Source organism: Syngnathus typhle, linkage group LG5, assembly GCF_033458585.1.
Source record: "Syngnathus typhle isolate RoL2023-S1 ecotype Sweden linkage group LG5, RoL_Styp_1.0, whole genome shotgun sequence".
NCBI classification, from domain to species: domain Eukaryota; kingdom Metazoa; phylum Chordata; class Actinopteri; order Syngnathiformes; family Syngnathidae; genus Syngnathus; species Syngnathus typhle.
The window spans coordinates 12,172,813-12,192,434 of record NC_083742.1 but is presented as its reverse complement, the minus strand read 5'-3'; the positions used below and the strand labels follow the sequence as shown (position 1 = coordinate 12,192,434).

At 41.4% G+C, this 19,622-nt stretch overlaps 1 protein-coding gene across 1 annotated transcript; it reads left to right on the top strand.

The window, feature by feature from the left end:
• Positions 1-2,702: 2,702 nt before the first annotated feature.
• tbx5b (T-box transcription factor 5b) lies at positions 2,703-13,418 on the top strand. Its single transcript, XM_061277703.1, has 9 exons — positions 2,703-3,032; positions 3,697-3,847; positions 4,028-4,122; positions 4,271-4,390; positions 5,523-5,670; positions 7,315-7,467; positions 8,910-9,001; positions 10,476-10,726; positions 11,473-13,418. The coding sequence occupies exons 2-9, from the start codon at positions 3,704-3,706 to the stop codon at positions 12,033-12,035; spliced, it is 1,566 nt and encodes a 521-aa protein (XP_061133687.1). The 5' UTR covers positions 2,703-3,032; positions 3,697-3,703; the 3' UTR covers positions 12,036-13,418.
• Positions 13,419-19,622: the final 6,204 nt, after the last annotated feature.

Below are 19,622 nucleotides of genomic sequence, written 5' to 3'. Positions count from 1 at the left end.
AATAAGCAGCACCAGGCTGCCTTCACTGGGACTTTTTTTTCGTTGTTAAATATTACTCCAACGTAAACTGTCTCACTTGAGCACAAGTTGCTTTACTACTTGTACACGAGAATGCATGGACCATCTGAAGTGTTGGATGAAGTCATGCTGCTTTTGGCTTGTTTCTTTTTTTACTTTGTAACTTATGTTCTTTTCTTTTTGCCAATTCTGCGAGAGTTCCTGTTTACAAAGGAATAGCCACAAGAGGGCGCTAAAAGACTCCACATGTGAACAATGTCTACTGGAGCGTCAGTAGTCATCTTCAGAATAAATGAAAGATAATACCATCAGTCAGTTGCAAACGAATGAAACACAACTTTTTTCCACAAACTTTTTTTTTTTGTCAATCTAATTATATGTCACCATAGGTTTTTTCACAATTTAATGTGCATAAATATGCTGATTTTAGACTAAATTGAAGATCTGAAACAAACAAACGTATGTGGTCAATAATTGAGCTTCTTTCTGTTTTCTGAAGTAACTGCATAAACATTTCTTGACCATATGTACTTTTTTAAAGGCTGAAAAATAAGCTATACCCGGTTACCGCACAAAAAGTTAGACATTGATGTCCATGCATGATCAATATAGAGGACACCAGTTTGACGAATGTAAACTAGATTTCTAGACCAAAATAATTTCGAGAGGCCCTCATCAGATTCATCAGTCATCATAAAAATGTAGCGGAATATTGAAACTGAAATCTTATTATAGTGGCAAAACATTTCTTTAATTTTACACCATAGTATTTTTTTCCGTGGATGTGGGTTCTCCTAACATGTACAACAGCAATAAAGTCCTATTAATGAGGACCAGGTTTTCTTTCAGCTGGACGCATGTCCTGCCTGGAGCTCTGCCACCACCCCCCACCCCTCAAAAATCTGCGCTTTTCCCACTTGAGACCACCTCACCGACTGGATGCAGGCAGGCAGGGAGGGGCGATGGAATGTATTTGGCCCTGTGTGATGTGATTGTTTGCAGAGAAATGGGTTGACCTCGCCCTCTGATGCCACACACAAATGCTAGTTGTGGCCGAGCTCAAGGTGTGCGAGACGGACCTGCTGAGTGCAGGAGGTCTGGGACCACTTCCTCCAGACGGAGAACAGAGAATCCAGTCATCTGAAGCCCGGATGGGACAATAATAATAGGCAGTCAAGCCGCCAGCACCACCTCATTTAAGGTATTCTTGAAACCTTCTCCTCTCACTTTTTATCATGCCTCACAGGCCAGGCCAAACAGCTGCAGTCTCAATAGGGAGAACCCTAAAAAATAAATTAGTCTAGATGAAGTCAGTTAAAACTTGTATTTAATGTGAGTGCCCCATTAGTTTATAGAAAGGTAACAAATATTTTATTTTGAGGGATTTATTTACGTGGGATGGGAGGTGGCGTTTACAGTGCATATATTTACTGTATTGTTTACATAAGACCGTGAAATCCATGTGTATCTCTCCTGGAGCAGAAAAAAATGTCTAAGCCATGAAAAATATATTTTACTCCTTGCGTTGATACGAAAATTAAGCTTTGTGCGTTCTATTGTATTTTTCTGATTATTTCGACACGCCTAATTTTTTGCAGGTACATTTTACATCGCAGTTCGCACTTGACCGTCACAACATCCTTTAAAAATGCGTATATGCTTCCCCCCTTTTTAATCGCAATTTGCTACATGGCCACATTTTTGATGAATGATGAACACCTCACACAAAATCATTCGTTGTGTGGAGAACATATACGCACAATTATTGGGCACGTATTATTTCAATCAATAATTGATAATGGCAAAAGTGGAATATATATAACTTAAATTAGGTCTGTTCTGAGTGTGTTTTTTGTTAAGTGAAGCGTTTGGTCATTTGGAATTTTATGGTGATGTTTTTTTACCTATACATTTAGCAAATGCAAATCACTATTAAAAAGTTTACGTCTAATTATGTTTCACAAATTTACAATCTTAGACAAGCTCTGTTTGAAAATAATAATAGATAAAAATTATTGTAGTACGTATATTGTATTGTCTACTCTTATTAGACAACAAGTTTGACACTGTGGTAAAAAAAAACGTTTTCAAAACTATAAACGCCGAAATTATAAATAATAAATTCCAGTATGCTTCAAGTTATGTGACCCCCAGTTCCAATGAATGTCAACTAAAGATCATATCGTGTCTATTCAATATCTGACGATGCGTAAATGTCTCCGTCGCAAAAGACAGGACAGACGTAAGAACCTCCCGCTGACCCGTTCATGTTTGCTCCCGGTGATGAGGTTTTCCGGTAATCCGGTCACTGTGATGATCCTCGTGAATCTACGACGAGATTAAACATGATTGTTGTGTGACGTCGCAACTAGTGTTGTAATGACGTCACAGACTGGGTTCTCTTTTTTTAAAATCATGCAATTATTGTTTGGCATTATGCTTGGACAACCATTATGTTTTTTTTTTCCAACCTTTGGATAGAAGTAAAATTACACGTCCGTGCTCGAAACGTTGGTTCAACTAGTACATTGAATAATTGTATTGAAAAAAAAAAAGAAGCAACGAGGGGGCGCCCATGTAGTGGCAACTCGCACGGCACTGGCCAATAGGAGCAAAGGAGAGCCACGAGGGGGTGGTGCTGTTTGTCTGAACCGGACTTGACTCCATTTGAGATGAAGGATGTGATGAGCGGGGTCCAGATCGGGGCCGGCACCCAGTCGGTGAGGGCAACCTCGAGAGGAGCGACACTTATAGGGACCACCAATTAAAGCTGCAATGATCTGATTGAGCCACGGAAGGCAGCAGCTGCGTCCCCGCAGACACTCAAACCAGAACCGATGTTATTCCAAATTTGTGGATGGATTATATTGACTTTTTAACATCTCGCTGAAACACGTGGACCGCTTCGATTCAGATATTCAAGTGGGGAATTAAAACAAGTTCTATACTGAAGAGAGGTGATGGTGGAGGGAGAAGGATGATGATCGTGGTTATTGCGGGGTGGACTGCTTGAGGTAGGTGCACTGCCCCAAGAGAGGACAATCAAATATTCTGTACACACTTGATGTCACTTATAGCTGCTGTATCTATTTTATAACATCGCCTCTTGCATATTTAATGTGCAGCGCTTAATCTCTGCAAAGTTGCGCCGTACACGTCTGACATGCACGTCTGACATGTAATAATAAATTAAACATATAATGCAAGGTCCATGCCTGTTCAGTGGCAAAAATCTCACTTCAAAACAATGTGAAAGGTCAAGTCAATGTTTAATTCAATTTAAAGTGAAAACCAATCATTAGTTACAGTATATAGTTGCAATTTACGTTATATACGAGAATCGAAAAGATAAAGGACTACAACTCAAAGTTGTAAACTTTCATTCTAATCAAGACATTTGAAAATATTTGTAAGTTTCTTCGTATTTTTAACTCATTGAATGATTTATGGATTTTTGTTTTTATTGGATTAGTGTGCATTGCTTGGAATTTGAATATTTAGATCATTCTTCCACCCGCTCTATGTACGTGCTATAATTATTTAGACTGTACAACTGATCTTTATATTTCATTAAACACGATAGAAAAAAAAATCAAAAATATATATATATCAGCAAATTCCCGTTGGATTGATGATGTTGTACTTTGTCTGTGTGTACACGTGTGTGTGTGTGTGTAGGGAAACAATGGCCAACGGAGGCGACCAGTTCGGCCTCGCTGAGCGTCCAGACTCAAACTGCACGGATTCTCCCAAGGAGAATAAACAAGCCAGTCTCAGCAGTTACACTTTAAAATCGCCTGCTTCACCACAAACAAATTCCAGTCAACTGGTAGAACCTTTGGATTATTTGCCATTTGTTATAGTATTTTCATGGTCGCTGTTTGGCCATTTATCCACAAGTTGGCGATGATGCAATTGATAAATAAATAAAAAATATTATTATTATTATTATTAATATTATTATTATTAATATTATTGTGGAATCATTTATTTGTATGTTTTGCCGCAGGGCATGGAAGGAATAAAAGTGTTCCTTCATGACAGAGAGCTTTGGACGAGATTTGATGAAGTAGGAACTGAAATGATCATCACCAAGGCTGGAAGGTAAGGATGAATTTCGCGTGTTGACCAAAAAAAAAAAGTATCGCAGTTTTCCACCAAAATAGTGCGTGAACGTTTTTTATGACACTAACCAAAATATCTTTATTCCCTTCCCAACACATTTGATTTTTTTTTTTAATCCTATTTTTAGAAGGATGTTCCCCAGTTATAAAGTGAAGGTGACGGGACTCAACCCAAAAACCAAATACATTCTCCTCATGGACATTGTGCCCGGCGATGACCATCGATATAAGTTTGCAGACAACAAATGGTGGGTGTCGTTTTTTTTTTTTTTCATTAATGACCAATATTTATTGAACATATCAGAAGAATCCAGCGTTTAATTGCGTGTTTTTGTCAGCAAATACAAAATGGATATGGGCGGGGTGACTTTCTGATATTACTGCTGACATAATAAGTTAAAAAACATATCATAAGGTTAAACCGCTCGTAAAAGTCAGGCCCTCTATGGAGACCGGGCTGGCCTACTTCCCGCCTCTTGCATCCGTCTACCCGCCGGTTAAATCAGTCTGCAGAGGGTTCACCGGGCGGACAGACGACACGGTACGGATTAAAGTCTCCCATTCAACGGAGGGGGTGGGGGCGATCCGATGGGTCCCACTGATGCGTTACTGCTTTCCTCTGCGTCTTTCCACCCCCGTTACCGTGCGCTAATATACCATTGAGCGCGCGCAATTCAAGTACAACAACGCGCCAAGTAAGGTGAAATAAATTTTACAAGCTCGCAATGAAGAATACACGTTACACAAAGGGAAACGTAAAACGTGTGTGGCGCCTTGCACATCAGCAAGACTCGGACGAAATGGCACATCAACCAAACCCAAATTTAATTCCATCCAAAAAAAACCCCCCAAAAAAACAGAAGCAGATCTGATTATTTCGTTTTGTTTAATTTTCTATTATTATCGTTTGCCTGTTTAAACGTGTAACCTTTCAGGACCTCGTAGTGGACGTGGCATGTCGTTACACTTTTTTTGTCTGCACTGCAATGTGGGCAAAATGGCATTTAACGTGCAATTAATTGCCCATGTGTGCTTTTACAAAGTAATTAAGGGCAATTGTCTCCAAATAATGTATTACTCTAATAGTGGAACAAAACGTGCAGACATTGTAATGCAAAAAATGTCCATCATGCATGATGTAGAATAGAAACATATACATTTGAAAGCACAGAATTTGGCATTGTATTGTCATGTCTAATTTGAAAACATATAAAATATTGGTGCTTGAGTCTAATTAAAGCATGAACTGATTTGTCTGCAGTCGAGTACAGTGGTGCATGACCGGGTCAGACCTACCACTGTGACTCACTGCATGTCAATGTCTCACGCTGGTGCTTACTACAGTAGCTACATTCATATTTATCAACTGTACATGTGTAGGTCAGTAACTGGTAAGGCAGAACCAGCGATGCCAGGCAGACTCTACGTCCACCCGGACTCTCCTGCCACGGGGGCCCACTGGAGCCGCCAGCTGGTGTCCTTCCAGAAACTCAAACTCACCAACAACCACCTGGACCCATTTGGACATGTGAGATTTGCTGCTTAATTATAAATATATAGAGCACAATAATATGTAAGGATGATTTCAAACGGCACAAATGTTGTAGGAGTCCTGCGGTGGCGCAATCAACCACTGCATTTTAAATAAATAGCAACGATGTGTTTTCAATTTTGGAAGAATGATTGCATTGGATTTTAAAGTAGCAATTGTAAATAGAAGTCAGCAGCCATCATAACAGAACACAAATCAGCCAAGGGCCTCATGAGTGCACACTGGTTCCCTTTTGCAGCACCAATTAGGCTACCAGCAGCACTAACAGCAGGTCAACGTGTATTGTTTGAAACAAACACAAAACATCACATTTCCAGGCCCCTAAGTAATGAACCCAAAGACTTGTGAAGACCATTCATTGAGGCATGTCACCGGCGGACACGTCACTGCGATTAAATTGAGCCCCTCTAGATGAAGGCGCGCATGCATGAGCCCAAGCGCACGCGCACAAAAGGGTCAGTGATTCCTCGGAGAAAAGCGTGTGTGGTTTACATTGTAGAGGGGCAAGTCCAAAAAGCTATCCGGCTGCTTAAAATTGTGCAAAAGCTTTTTAATAATTTTGAAATGAGTTCTTAAGAGACAAGCAAAATATCAGAAATGTACAGTATAGTGCAGCTCGGTATCACTGCAAACTGCAATAATCAAGATATAGCTAGATTGATTCCTCTGTCATGCTGTCAATCAAACATGATCAACAGCAAAGTAAAGGTAAAAAAAGATCAAAATAAAGCTTCTAATATCACCCAAAAATCTTGATGATCAGATTTTAAGTCAGCCTCCCAATTTAACAAACTGTACTTAACAATCTTGGCAAAAAACATTTTTTACCTCTCTGACAGTGTCAATTCATAGCATGTGGTAAAGCAGAATATTTGTAAAGTAGACAGAGGTTGTAGTCCTAAAAATCATATTTGATCATTTTATAAACTGTTGTTAAATCATGCACAGTTTGAACATTAACACTTTGCTTAAATATAAGACAATTAAAAAAACTGTACATAATGTTTAAAACTTTAAATTAAAATATACTGCATATAAAAGTTGAATTAAAGAACATACTTAAGTAAATGTTTAAAAATAAACCGTTCTTAACAATTAAAAGCAAATGATTTTAGCTTGAAAGTTAAATACAACTGAACTGTACCTGTGCAGCAGTTCTTTAATATGCCACTAGATGGAGCCGACATACCACCAATGGTGTCTGTATCACACATTTGAAAATCACTGACTTTTGGAAAAACTGTTTACCGTATAACATATTCTGTCCAGGTTAAGGTAGAAATTCCCGCTTTAGATTCACACAGTTGTAAAGATATTCATTTAGCAATATGGTAATTTTATTATTATGACTTTAGTTTGCAGTGTTGTAGAACACCATTTTTTTTTCTCACAGACATGTATATATATTTCTTTTTTATTTTTAGAGACCTCACCAAATTGTAAGTTAACAAAAAGTAGAACATCTTGTATTCCCTCACTTTGATCTTGTGAGTTCCTTTTTTCAAAGAGATGTCATCTTCGAAACGCGTTAATCACCTGAACCTAGCCTTTCTTCTGTCGGTGGAAACTTTGCTGATTGCTCAACCTCACCCTCACCCTCTCAATCTCACCCCTGCGCAGATAATACTCAACTCCATGCACAAATACCAGCCTCGCATCCATATTGTCAAGGCGGACGAGAACAACGGCTTCGGCTCGAAGAACACGGCTTTCTGCACTCATGTCTTCTCTGAGACCGCCTTCATCGCTGTAACCTCCTACCAGAACCATAAGGTCAGTTTGACCGAGGGCATGAATCGCATCCAGAAGCAGCCTTAACACTCGTCAAGATGAGAGTATAATAATGACGCCTTTTTCATGTTAGTACTTTGCGGCGATGGTCCATCACAGATTCATCGCATCTGAAAATACTCAAACGACCTCAGAAGCCTTTTGTGTGCACAGCAAATTAGTTCAACCTCAACACACATTTGTACTCATATGGTCCCATGAGGACATTCGTTTGCATACTACCCTAGCATCTTTTCCAAACCTTAACCATTATGAGAGGGTTGACACTTCTTGACCCAATTCCATTCTTAACCCCAAAGTTTGGTCCAAAATGTCCTCATCCAAATGTTTCCAACTGTCCCTGAAGATCACACACACAATTTCCCAATGTTTGTATTATTTTCATGCAAAAAGTCATTTGCATTGTTTTTGCTGTGTTGTGGTTAAAAGGTAGCATGTGGAAAAAAAATGTGTGCGTGTGTGTGTGTCACTCTAATGACCTGTTTCTTTCCCTTGATCTTGGCCCATGCATTTTACACATGGAGACTTGAAGCCCCTCATCTTATTTAGGCTCCATGCGGTTGCGACCAGCCAATCACCTTTGATAGCAAACTCTAAAAGCTATTACTAATTCCTTTACACGATTAGTTGATCCTTTGCTGTTTGCGCTTGCTCATTTCTTCATTTCCTCACAAGAGGTGATTGCCAAGCAAAATCGAGAATATGCAGCAAAATGCTTTTTGGAATAATTCTAATATATATGAAAGGATTATTAATAAAAATGTACAAGATCCTAGATTGTGCTTACACAATGAGTAAGAATAAATAAAAATAGGACATATTGTTTAAGAAAATCTTTTGGCACTATCTAGTGAAAAATGAATAAAGCAACACAGTATTATGAAAAAAATATGTCTTTTTGCATTGAGCAGTAGCATTATTTTATTTTGAAGACTAAAAATCAATCATGACGTGTATAAAATGCGTTTGCCACAGTAATTTGACTATCTCTGCTGACTATCTCTGTCGTCAGCTACCCGACCTGAGCGGCTCTCCTGCGTTCTCACACAATCTGCAGCCAAACGCAAGCATGAGAAAAGTTTGAAGACCTAACATCAAAGCTCAGAACCTCTAAAAGCTTTGGCCTGAAAATGCTTAAACCTGGCGACTGTTTGGCTAAACAGTTTATTCGGTGTCAGCTGGCGAGAACACTGTCCTCTCCGTCAGGAACGTCAACGGCCGAGGAATGTTGGCCGTGCGAAGCTCGAGCGGGGCTGCTTTTAACATCTACAGGGCCCCCACTAATAATAAACCGTCGACTTTCATTCGCTGGGGAGAAGGTTTAAAAGGGCCCGTTGCGTCTGTGTGCATGTATGGTCCTGTGGATGTGCTGCGCCTTAATGTCAGCACTAGTCTATAAAAGAGATCCTTTGTTTTGTCCTCAGATTACTCAGTTAAAGATAGAGAACAATCCTTTTGCAAAGGGCTTCAGAGGCAGTGACGACAACGAGCTGCACCGCATGGCCAAACTGCAGGGGTGAGTACATGCGTGCGTGCGTGTGCGTGTGTGGGCCGGCCCAGCACCTATGTCTACGTGTCAATCAATCAAATAGGATCAAAATCATTGTCTACAAACTGAACTGTCCTTCCTGTGACACTTGAGTGCAACAAGGCAAGCCTGACAGGCTTTTTTACATTTGTTGTTAATGAGGTTATAAACCTTTTTCTTTTTTCTTTTTTTTTTTTACATTATTACCAACCTGTTTTCTACATATAGTCATGTGACACTGTGATGTCATTTTTGATCGACGGCAGTCGGCAAAATGGCTACCCGCTGAGATAAATAAAAATGTGGTGGATTTTGCAGTTTCATTCATATTCCACTAAACTCAAAATTGTTCACGGATCAAAAGTAGTTGTTCGCTCAATTAAACGTGGTGAAAAGCAGAAGACTTACCCAGTTCCAAATGTAACAACAACCGTCTGATTTGCGACTGAAATATATTTGTAACTATTTAAAATGGTTTTGGGATCCATAGTTGTCTGTATAGTTGTAAAATTGATAAATACAGGCAATTATGATCACTTCAGTGTGAAAATTCAGACTCACCTTCTCTCCACGAATAGCAGTTGTCCACTGCTTCTACCCAAACCGCCTCCTCCTCCTCCTCCTCCTCGTTCTTCTCCTTCTTCTTCCCACTCTGTTATGATGGCGCACATATGGTGTGAGAGTGCATGTGTTGGCTTGAGCCAAGTGGCAAAAGATGTGAGCTGCTGTCACCTGAAGCTTGAGCTTGACCCTATAGCTGGTCTGCAGCATTAACCACACAGCACAACACAATACAACACAACACAGCACAACACATATGGAGCAGTGATAGACCAATGATAGCGCACTCCTGCTTGTGAATCACACTGTCACTCCTCATCAACTGCTTGTGTCCCAAGCTGATCTCCACTATGGAGGCTCCACTTGTGTCGGGCAGTTTTGTTAGTGAGCCAATGAGAGAGCCTGTTACAGGAGGGAGGGGGCATGGCTGTACAGTGCAGAGCAGTGTAGCCCCCACCCCCCCCCACCCCCTCCTCCTTTTTGTTATTGTGCTGCTTTGGTTTGCGGAGATGAGCCTATATCCGAAGTGACACATGGCTAGATGTTTATTTTTAGAGCGGCAAATTATCTCACAGCGGCCCTGGCTGTGTTTGTGCGTGCGTGCATGTGTCTGCTTGTGCGTGTCACTATCTCAGCGCCAGTCAGCGAGATGTGGCCCGCTGTCCCCTACATACCACAGAGTTCACAGAGAGGGCTGTGTTTACAGAGAGAGATCAGAGCTGGAAGGATGGAGAGCGCTTAAGTAGACTTGAAAGAGAACGACGAAAGGGTGTGTGGTGGTCGTGGTGGTGGTGGGGGGGGGGGGGTGTCACAATAATAGGATCAGGCAAAAATATCTGAATGCAGTCAAAAACACAAGCAGATTCAAATGTGTCCCTTTTGTGGATTCTGTCTGTTTCAGGAAGGACTACCCGGTAGTCCCTCGCAGCACGGGCCGCCAGAGAGCGTGCTCGGCCGGGAGTCCCTTTGGCGGGGAGGTGCGGGTTCTGAGGGGCTCGCCCGAAGCGGCCACATCACCCTACAGCTGTGAGAACGGCCTGAGCTGCAGTAGCAGCCCGCAGACGCTGCTGGGGGCTCCATCCACTCACTACACTTTGTCTCATCCTCAGCACATCCAACAGGCTCAACTTTACCATTGCACCAAGAGGAAAGGTAAGAGTGGCTCAGCCTGTAGGTCACCAGTGTCACATTACAATAATAAAACAGCAAAATGTGGAGGTACTCTATTGCACTCGCCTGTACAGTACTTGAACGCTGGCAGATTTGTGATTCAGCATTTGCAAATTGGCATTTTAGATGTCCGGTTCTCTTGGCGGTCCTTGAATGCAACGAATGCGTTTTGAATGATCTAATATAGTTTGTGTAAAGTGTTTGTGTGCTTATTTGTTTGGCCTTGTGTGATGTCAGCAGTTTGTCTGTTTTAGGCCAATATATTTGCGAATCTTATTAATGAGCCTCGTGTAAAGGTGGTTATGTAACATGGGTTTGTGCTCGTAAACAATGGTTTTCCACTTTACATATTGTGTAACATCCAGCATACATTCACTATCCTTACCAATAGCGACCATCCAATGAGCTCCAATATTAGAACAGTGTCATGAATATCAGCATAGTCTAAACATGGCAAAGATTGTTGATGTCTAAATTCTCCAAGAAGACGTAGGACTTGACCTCAGCTCAGTGCCAACTACAGTACAATGCGCGCAGTCCATTAAGCTCATCTGACAAACATGAATCAGCCACTCTTTACTTTTGTGCCTCAGTAAATGTCAAGCCTCAAAACGAATGCAATTGTCTTTTATGTGCACTTTTGGTGCTCAGCGTAGCAATAAAACGCTTTTAAAGTAGCACCAACTTTCCCTGCGCTGATTTAATGTCACAACGTTTTCTCTGTACAGTGGAGGAGAACTGCTCCACAGAAAACTGCCAGCATCCGTTCAAGAGAGCCTTCCCCGCTAGCTCACGGAGCCCGGGCGACTCCTACTACCACGCCTCCCCCTTTGCGCCTCCACCGGCGCCCGCCTTGTCTACTACCCCTGGCCCGGCTCTCACCGACGCCCCCTACAGCTCCGACATGGGTCAGCGGCAGGCGTGCATGTTCGCCGGCTCGGAGAGCAGACTCGATGACCGCGGCTGCGCATCCTGGTCGTACCCTTGCCCTCTGCCCTCCGCCTTGGAGCCCTACCCGCCATATAACCCGCACCCCCCCTACAGCTCCAGCCCGCAGGGCTCACGGCTCAGCGGCGTAGCCCAGCACGGCTCGCCACCGCTGGGAGAGGCCGTCACCCACGACCCATACAGGAGGCAAAGCTCGGAAAACAGTGCAAGCAGGCATCACAGCCCCCCTCTCCACAGAGAGTATCCTCGCTTTACCCCTAACCTGTCCCCCCCACTCTACCATACGTTGGAGACGCACACACACATCAGGTGCGGCGTCCCCGAATGGACCACCGCCTCCTAGAAAACATCATTCTTTGTGATTCTCTCAATAGATGATATCACCGCTGTGTCATTTTGTGCTGTGCAAATTGGTCACGTTTCCCTCCCCTGTGCTGCTGGGAACACCGCGTCGTTAAAAACCAGGCTCGGACGCGGCCACGTTCTACTAAAGTCCAGACGTTGAACAAAAGCCCAACATCAAAGTTGTGTTTTATTGTCTTTCCGTAACCCAATGACTGATGTCAACCAAATGTTTGCACTGTGAGCCCCGTTTAAAACCAAAGCCTGAACAGAACAGGCTGCTTTTTCTCCTCCGCTTTCCGTCACCGTGAAAGATGTAAATTGTGACCTGTCGTCAGACATTTATGGACCAAAATAATCTCACGGCAGAAGCCTGAGGGGGACCCTATTCTTTTATTTTATTTTTAAATCTCTTGAGTGGAGCAAAGCACAGCTCCACGCACAGCCCTCATGACAGTGCCGGTGTGTGTGTGTGAAAGCTGTGTCAGCTCAGCTCAAGAACGCTATGAGCTCATTTGCAACGAGACAGGCCGTAGTAGCTGCAGGCGTTGCACCACGCAGATAAACAGTTTGTTTAGATGGCGCTACGGGGCTGAGGGACCTGTAAACACTCTTTCCACCGCATTCTGGGTGAAGCATTTCGCATCTGTCTCCATTGTCCTCTCTGTCACCCCCAGCTGACCGATCATCTCCAGGACCAAAAAAGACGCTCGGGCCCCACCCTTCTCCTAAGATGACCACTCTGTGAGAAAATTTGTTTTGTTTTGTTTTGAATGGAGGCGAGTTGGTTACTTGTTTTGATAGTCTCATGACTTGTGAGGGTTGTAAACAGTGCTGTAAATGTGATATTTGATCCACTCAGGTTAATATACGTTTAGTAATAAACAGTCGGTTATTTGCCTATCCAATTGGTCCTTGTTAGTCCCACATTTACTGTAGTTTTAGAGGGAACCCATTTCCTTGCACATCTGGATAGCGTTACTTCCTCCCTGTGACCACTGTAAAACGACAATTGTGGCTCTGTGCAAAATTGAAGCTGAAGTTGAGATTTTCTTTTTTTTTTTTTTTGTAGCAGTTTTGTTACATTTCCACCCGGGTTTTATATGCAGTAACATGAGAAGGTGCTGAGTCTGCACCCTTAATGTGTGTACGTGTACGAGATGGTATGAAAGCTGAAAAGTGTTTTTGTGTTTTCTAGTATTTATTACTCTTGGTTCGATGTCATTCTTGTGAAACAAGATTGTGTTGTGCAGAGATTTTTTTTCCGAAGTTGGCTTCACCTTCTATTTCCACGTGGTGAAAAATAGTTGTGCTATATGGGGTGGGGGTTAATTGGAATCAAATTTATATACAGAATTGAATAAAGTTTTGGAGAATTTTGGTAGCTGTTGGTTGCAATTTTCTTCTGCCTGCATTTAATGTGCTTCTAGATTTGAACATGCTGTGCAGTACGATCCCAAAGTCAAAAGCTCCAAAGGTCCACCTGTTCAACCTCTTATCAGAGTTGCAGGTGAGTGGGTGACTATTAGAGGCATAATGTAGGCGGAATGTCCAAAATATTTTCTTTGCTTGTGCGAAAAAAATAAAATATATTTACTCCACACTTCCTTATACAATAGTCAAGCAAATAAAGGCAAAAAGTGCCATGCCCACTGTCTTCTTTGGAATTTCCACAATGATAATGACCAAAATGTTATGTCTTCAGTAGATTAGATTTTGCATAATCCTGCTAACATGGAAACACACGACAGAGGTAATTACCATTCCTCAGAGTTATTTATATACAGCCCTACGGAATGGAAAGTGTGCAGTTAATTTTAATGCACAAACATAAGGTCCTGATAACCACACAATCGCACAACTTTTTTTTTTCTTTCTAAAAGTATACTTGTAAAGAGTCCAACAGTCACATTTCATCACTGCGGGGTATTGTTGGCTGTGTAACAATATATACAACGTCACACGCAAGGAGAGACCCTCCCAACCTTTGCACTCATCATCAATCCCCTCAGAGTGGTGGTGGCTGTGCATACCTTCCCCGCCTTGTCTTATCTGTGACACGTTGTTTAGCATCGCCAGTCTCCACCAGCTGGACCTCCTCACTGACAACCTGCTGCCCGCAGAGGGGAGGAGTCTGCTGGGGTGTGGGATGAAGACATTTAGGGGAGGGGTGCTGCTGCTCACTCCTGTAGCTGTCCAAACCTGTGCACATATTCTGTAAAGATGAACACTCATGTAGTAATATTTGTTTCTGGCCCACTTGATGGAGAAATACATGATGCATTTTTGTAAAGGAAATCTATTTACATTTAATGACTTGTCACATATATATGTCTTCCTTTGATTTTTTTTTTCTTACACGTTGAAGTCAGAGGTTAAGCAGGCAGCTCTTCAGAGGTTCTGTTCCTCGTTAACCCTTCCATGCCAGACTGGGTGGAGGAGGGGGCGGAGGGTTAAAGGAGGCGGAGAAATTACGAGTTCTCCATGGGACTCCATCTTTTTGAAAATGCTTTGGATTGTTGCTGCAAGTAAAGTGGAAAATAAAGCTTGTGAGTGTGCTTTGTGGGATACTAAAATGAGATTCAGACATTCAGAGCCAGTACATTCTGTACCGTGCAAGTTAACATTTTCAGAAGCATTTGAGGTTGCAACCTGGCTTTTATATGGAATACTGGCTTTTGGTCCAGTTTAGAAAAAGTTTGGTATAATTTGGTAAAACAACATTTGCTGTCAAGTTAAGTTCCACCCAAGTGCAGGAGAGCGTAGTACGAGTATATACATGTGCAATCAATCAGTGAGGACTTTCTCATACACACTGTTTCAACAGTAGATTGATGGACCTTTCCGATCAAAGAACTTAAGTGGGTGCTTATCCTTATCTCTCTCTCTCTCACTCACACACACACACAAACACTCTCTCTCTCGCCCTCTCTCTCTCACGATTCTCCACTATCTGCATATTCCCTTTCCCAATTCTCTCCAAATTCACAAATGAAAGCAAAATGAGGATTTATTGTGATAAAATCCTATTTTAAATAGTATTTTATTAGCAAACTGTGGGTGTTTGGCTATATCAAGAGAGAAATATGCCCTAGCTTTCATTTTAGTAGTCTCATCTCTTTTTAAAACCCACTGATAGAAACTAGTCCTATTTATGTGACTTTCTTTTCACTCTGTCTTCATCAAGAAATAATATTGTGCATTATTAGGTTTTGTATTTTTGTTGTGAATTAACAATTAATAATAATTTGTAATCAAAAAGCATCCACATACTTAATTTTGGAGAGCTGTGGGTTTATTCATACTTAAGCATTTATAAATGATGATAATAATAATAACTTCGATTTATATATAACCTTTCATTATAATTACATCAAATTTACATCCATTTATTTTTTGTGTTATTCTTTGCTGGAATGAATGGTTCATCATTTGTGGCAAAAACTCTTGATTTTTACGTATAACGGAAAATATGTGGAAGAATGCAAGAAAAACGGACGTTTTAAAATACAGATTTTATTTTTAATACCAGCCACGGTGAATGTTAAGGTTGCCTCTTTGTAGGAAATTGGTTTTTGAGTCGATATATATATAGTGATACTATCTATCTGCACAACTTTTTTTTCTTTATTTAATTATTAATGGAAGAGTTGGTTTGAATATATAGAGATGCCTTTGTAGGACACTAAGGGACATTTGTGCGGAGGCAGCCATTAAGGAAGCCATTTTGTGTAGAATAAGTGGGCCGAGATGAAGTGTAATTGCTAAAAGTTCATTATGGTTCATCTTTCTCTGCTGATGGTGCTCCTCCGTCTGTGCGAAGGGCAGGATGCCAAAGCCCAACTAAATCTTTTATTACAGCGGAAATAGATTTGAATCATTTAGTCTGGCCAGTCAACATCAATACGACATTTAACCCTGGCGCACATTATTTGTAAATGGGACGGCTTGAAATGGCGCACTGTCAAAAGAACCTAGACATCAAGTTTTTTTTTGTTTGTTTGTTTTACAAGATATACAGTACTTAAAACAGCAACAGCACAACGGAAGAATAATGATGTTGAACAATAAATGCCGGGCCAATAGAATAGAATGCTGGTTGATGAGAACGGTACAATCCATCCTTGCTTTAATGTAAAAGCCACAAGAACGCACTAATGTCGTTAAGCGCAGCACAGTAACAAGACTCGGAGGCAAACTAATTCCCCTCCCAAATGAGAGTTTATGGCTGAAATTGCCTCGAAATCAGCCATGTAGATCTTAATATGAGCATGAGGGCTGTCAAGGAAAAGAGAGCAAGAGGCACGTGTGTATGTATGTGTGTTGTATCTGAAAGACAAAAGGTCAGAGGTTGAGAGTCAACCTACCAGCAGACAGGCCAGAGGAGGGTCAGAGGGCTCAGACTAACCTAATGGAACTTTATCTGCCTTATTGAGCTGCTTTATTATCATGTCCATTGCTCGACTCAAATTTTTTCTTGTTGTTCTATTCAGCCAGATTAGTGCAAAGGCATCTCAAATTTTCACTCGCTGTGGCCAGAACACACAGTTGATGTGTGCAGGTTTAATTGCTTGAGCTCCCAACATACTGCGAAGGTCTATGAGTGCCTGTCAAACACACACAACAGTGGAGGTGCTCCCTCACTGGGCTGCGGTGGGGGTTGCCGGGCCGTCACGGAGCCAATGTCCCATCTGATTACGGCCAGAGGACTGGAGAGGCACGCTAATCCGCCGTACACACACACGCACACATACATTTGGTAGACAAAGACGACCAGTAAGACAAAGACATGCCTCGTGAGTCAAAGAGAGAGACACCCACCATGTCGGCCCACATGTCCAGACAGCACATAATAATATCATAGCAGCAGGACATCACTGTTTCTGCTTACAATACAGAACAAGTGGGACGACAAAGGTCAGAGCCACCATCTCTGAATACTCAGGTCAGGAGCAGTGTTTTTAATTAGAAACCCACACAAGATAAGCTTTTCTAGTTCTATTATGCATTTCCTCCCTACAATTTAAACAATGTTTTAAAAATACGTTTTAGCGGTGCTGTTGTAGTTCTGTGGCATGGCGCTATTAGGTGTGCTATCCAAACAGTCAAGTGGGTGTGACTGGACTATGTAATAATAGTAAAATAATGGCATATGGCGCAGTTTTGATTGAGCACTGTGAACTCTGTCTAGCAACAGATGGCTGTGCACTCTAGTGGAAAACGTCTGTTGATCAACTTTGCTGTACTTGCAGGCCAGCTGAAATTTCAGTTGTAGATTTTTATAATACGTCACTAACTACTACAGTATATGTACAGAGAGAAAACATTTCATTTTAAAATGCAAATGAGTACTGTGTGAGTACTTTATTTTCCGTGCACGTATTCGAACTATAATGTTGGTGCACCACTTTTAAAGACATCCCCAGGAGAACATTTCATGATCAAATAGCAACCAGAAAACAAAATACAGTATGGCTATTTTTACAATGCCTAGAAAACCCATATTGCTGTGTTCTGACAAAAAAAAAAAAAGATTTATAAAGCCTGGTCTCTTATGGGTCTCTTTTCCGGCAGGCTTCCTTTCAGCATGAAGCGTGCCATTGAAGCCTTGTTCCTGTTTATGTTCTGGCATGTTTGCAAACAGGCCGGACAAGACCACTGCTGTGAGACAAACAGCAAACACAAACATCAATACACAAACAAATTATTCGTACTACTCTTACACTCCACTCCCTTGAGTGCACATGCGGCCTGATTTCACTGCACTCACTCAACTCGCTGTCAGGCTCCTTTATTTGCCAGCAGCAGCAGCAGCAGCAGCAACACTGTTTGGGTCCCACTCAGCGCATCTTTGCCATTGTTGCTCATTATTAAAAGATGGTGTCATAGAAGCGCTGGTCTCTCTGTCTGACAATGCATTTGCATTAACACAGACTTCCTCTCAATATCGCTTTGCAACACACTGTTGACCATCTATTATGAATGCCTATTTATTTCAGTATACTCCAGGGATGGGCAACTTCAATGATGGAGGGTGCCACCATTTTTTCATCAGGGCTACTGGGGAGCCTCATCGGACAACACACTTCCTAACCAAATGCTATTTTAAATATGGACAAAGATTTGCACACGTGCAAGACGTATTTAATTTTTCGTCATTATTTTTCAGTGTGTGTATCCAACAACTACTGTTACTGTTTTCACTGTCTTTGTGATTGGCACGTTGCTCTACTTGGTCATTCATGTTTTTCCTTGATATCATTTAAACCATGTATTTGTGTTTCTGCTTGTCCTAATGACAAGTTGCAGCAAGTTGGAGTGATTCCCGGTCGACGGTTACTGATCTAAGCCAGATTTTGCAATGTCAGGGTAGTGTCCCCCAATCAAATTCTCTATTATTAGGACAAATACATTTAATACAGCTGCGGTAGATCTTAGTCTGCCAGGGAATTTTTTTTTTTTCCTTGCTTCTGTCGCCAAAGTGTTTGATCATATGGGGTTATGTTGGGTCGCTTTAGTGTACTAGGAGTTTGGTCCAGCCTGATCTTTTGGAAAACTGCCTTGAAATAACTTTGTGGATGAAATTAAATTGGCTGCCACCATGGTTGCGAGCCAGTCAGGGCGTTCTTTATTAAATGCTGCCATTGGTACAATGTCAAGGGCTGGTCGAGCTTCTTTTTTGGTTTTGTTTCATGTTTTTTTTTTTTTCCAATGGATTTACGGTACGTACTCCCACTCCCCTTATAACCTACAATAATATATTCTGAAATAAGAAAAAAAAAACTCTTTCGATTTTTAGTTAAAAGGCTACTGACGAGAGAAAGAGCAAAGAAAGAACACTACCCAGGAGACGTATTAAGATCTTTACTTTGGATCAATTCAAAAATCTTTACGAACTTATTTCCATTAATATATTCGACATATGTGACTGATTAACAGGGACTTTTATTTTCCAAAAACTGGAGCAAAAGTACCTTCTCTAGTCAGGAACACTGTTGAATGCAATTTTCACAGTTTACACAGAGTTCCCATTTCCCGCTCTTCCTTCCAGGCAGTTAAAAAGCTCTCCTGAAGTTAACATACATGTGATGTCTCAACCTTCTCAGCCTCCCACTCGGCCCATCACTTCACACAACGTGCTTTTATTATAATAGCACTCCATTCCATTAGTATTAATAAAGTACACTCTATGAATGTACATGTATGTGTGTGTGCATCGTAAGCTATCCGGAATTCATTAAATATAGATCGAGAGGCATCTCAGTGTGTTTTTGTTTTTCCTCTTCATTGCTCTTTGGTCAAGCGTTTCTTATTTCTTCAAAGCGCATCATCTGTGTGTACATATTTAAATCTATTTAAATCATTTTCCTGGTTTTTCTACGTCGCTTCTGTCTGCATCTCCATCGCCGCCTCACCTAGTGATGATTATGCAAAAAGAAGAGCACATCACATTTCCATTATGTGTGCTAATGCCACCTGCCTCTGTCACCTTGTCTTGTGTGTTACAACCTTACACCGTTACACCATATCCTTCCTGAGAGGTGGTAATATGTCTTGTAATATATTTTAAGGCTGGATGCCTTGCACA

Excerpts from the sequence above, each read along its gene's own strand:
- tbx5b (XM_061277703.1), top strand. The coding sequence starts at position 3,704 with ATGGCCAACGGAGGCGACCAGTTCGGCCTCGCTGAGCGTCCAGACTCA. Across the intron at positions 9,002-10,475 it reads CGCATGGCCAAACTGCAGGG|GAAGGACTACCCGGTAGTCC; the intron begins GTGAGTACATGC and ends TGTCTGTTTCAG. Across the intron at positions 10,727-11,472 it reads CCATTGCACCAAGAGGAAAG|TGGAGGAGAACTGCTCCACA; the intron begins GTAAGAGTGGCT and ends TTCTCTGTACAG.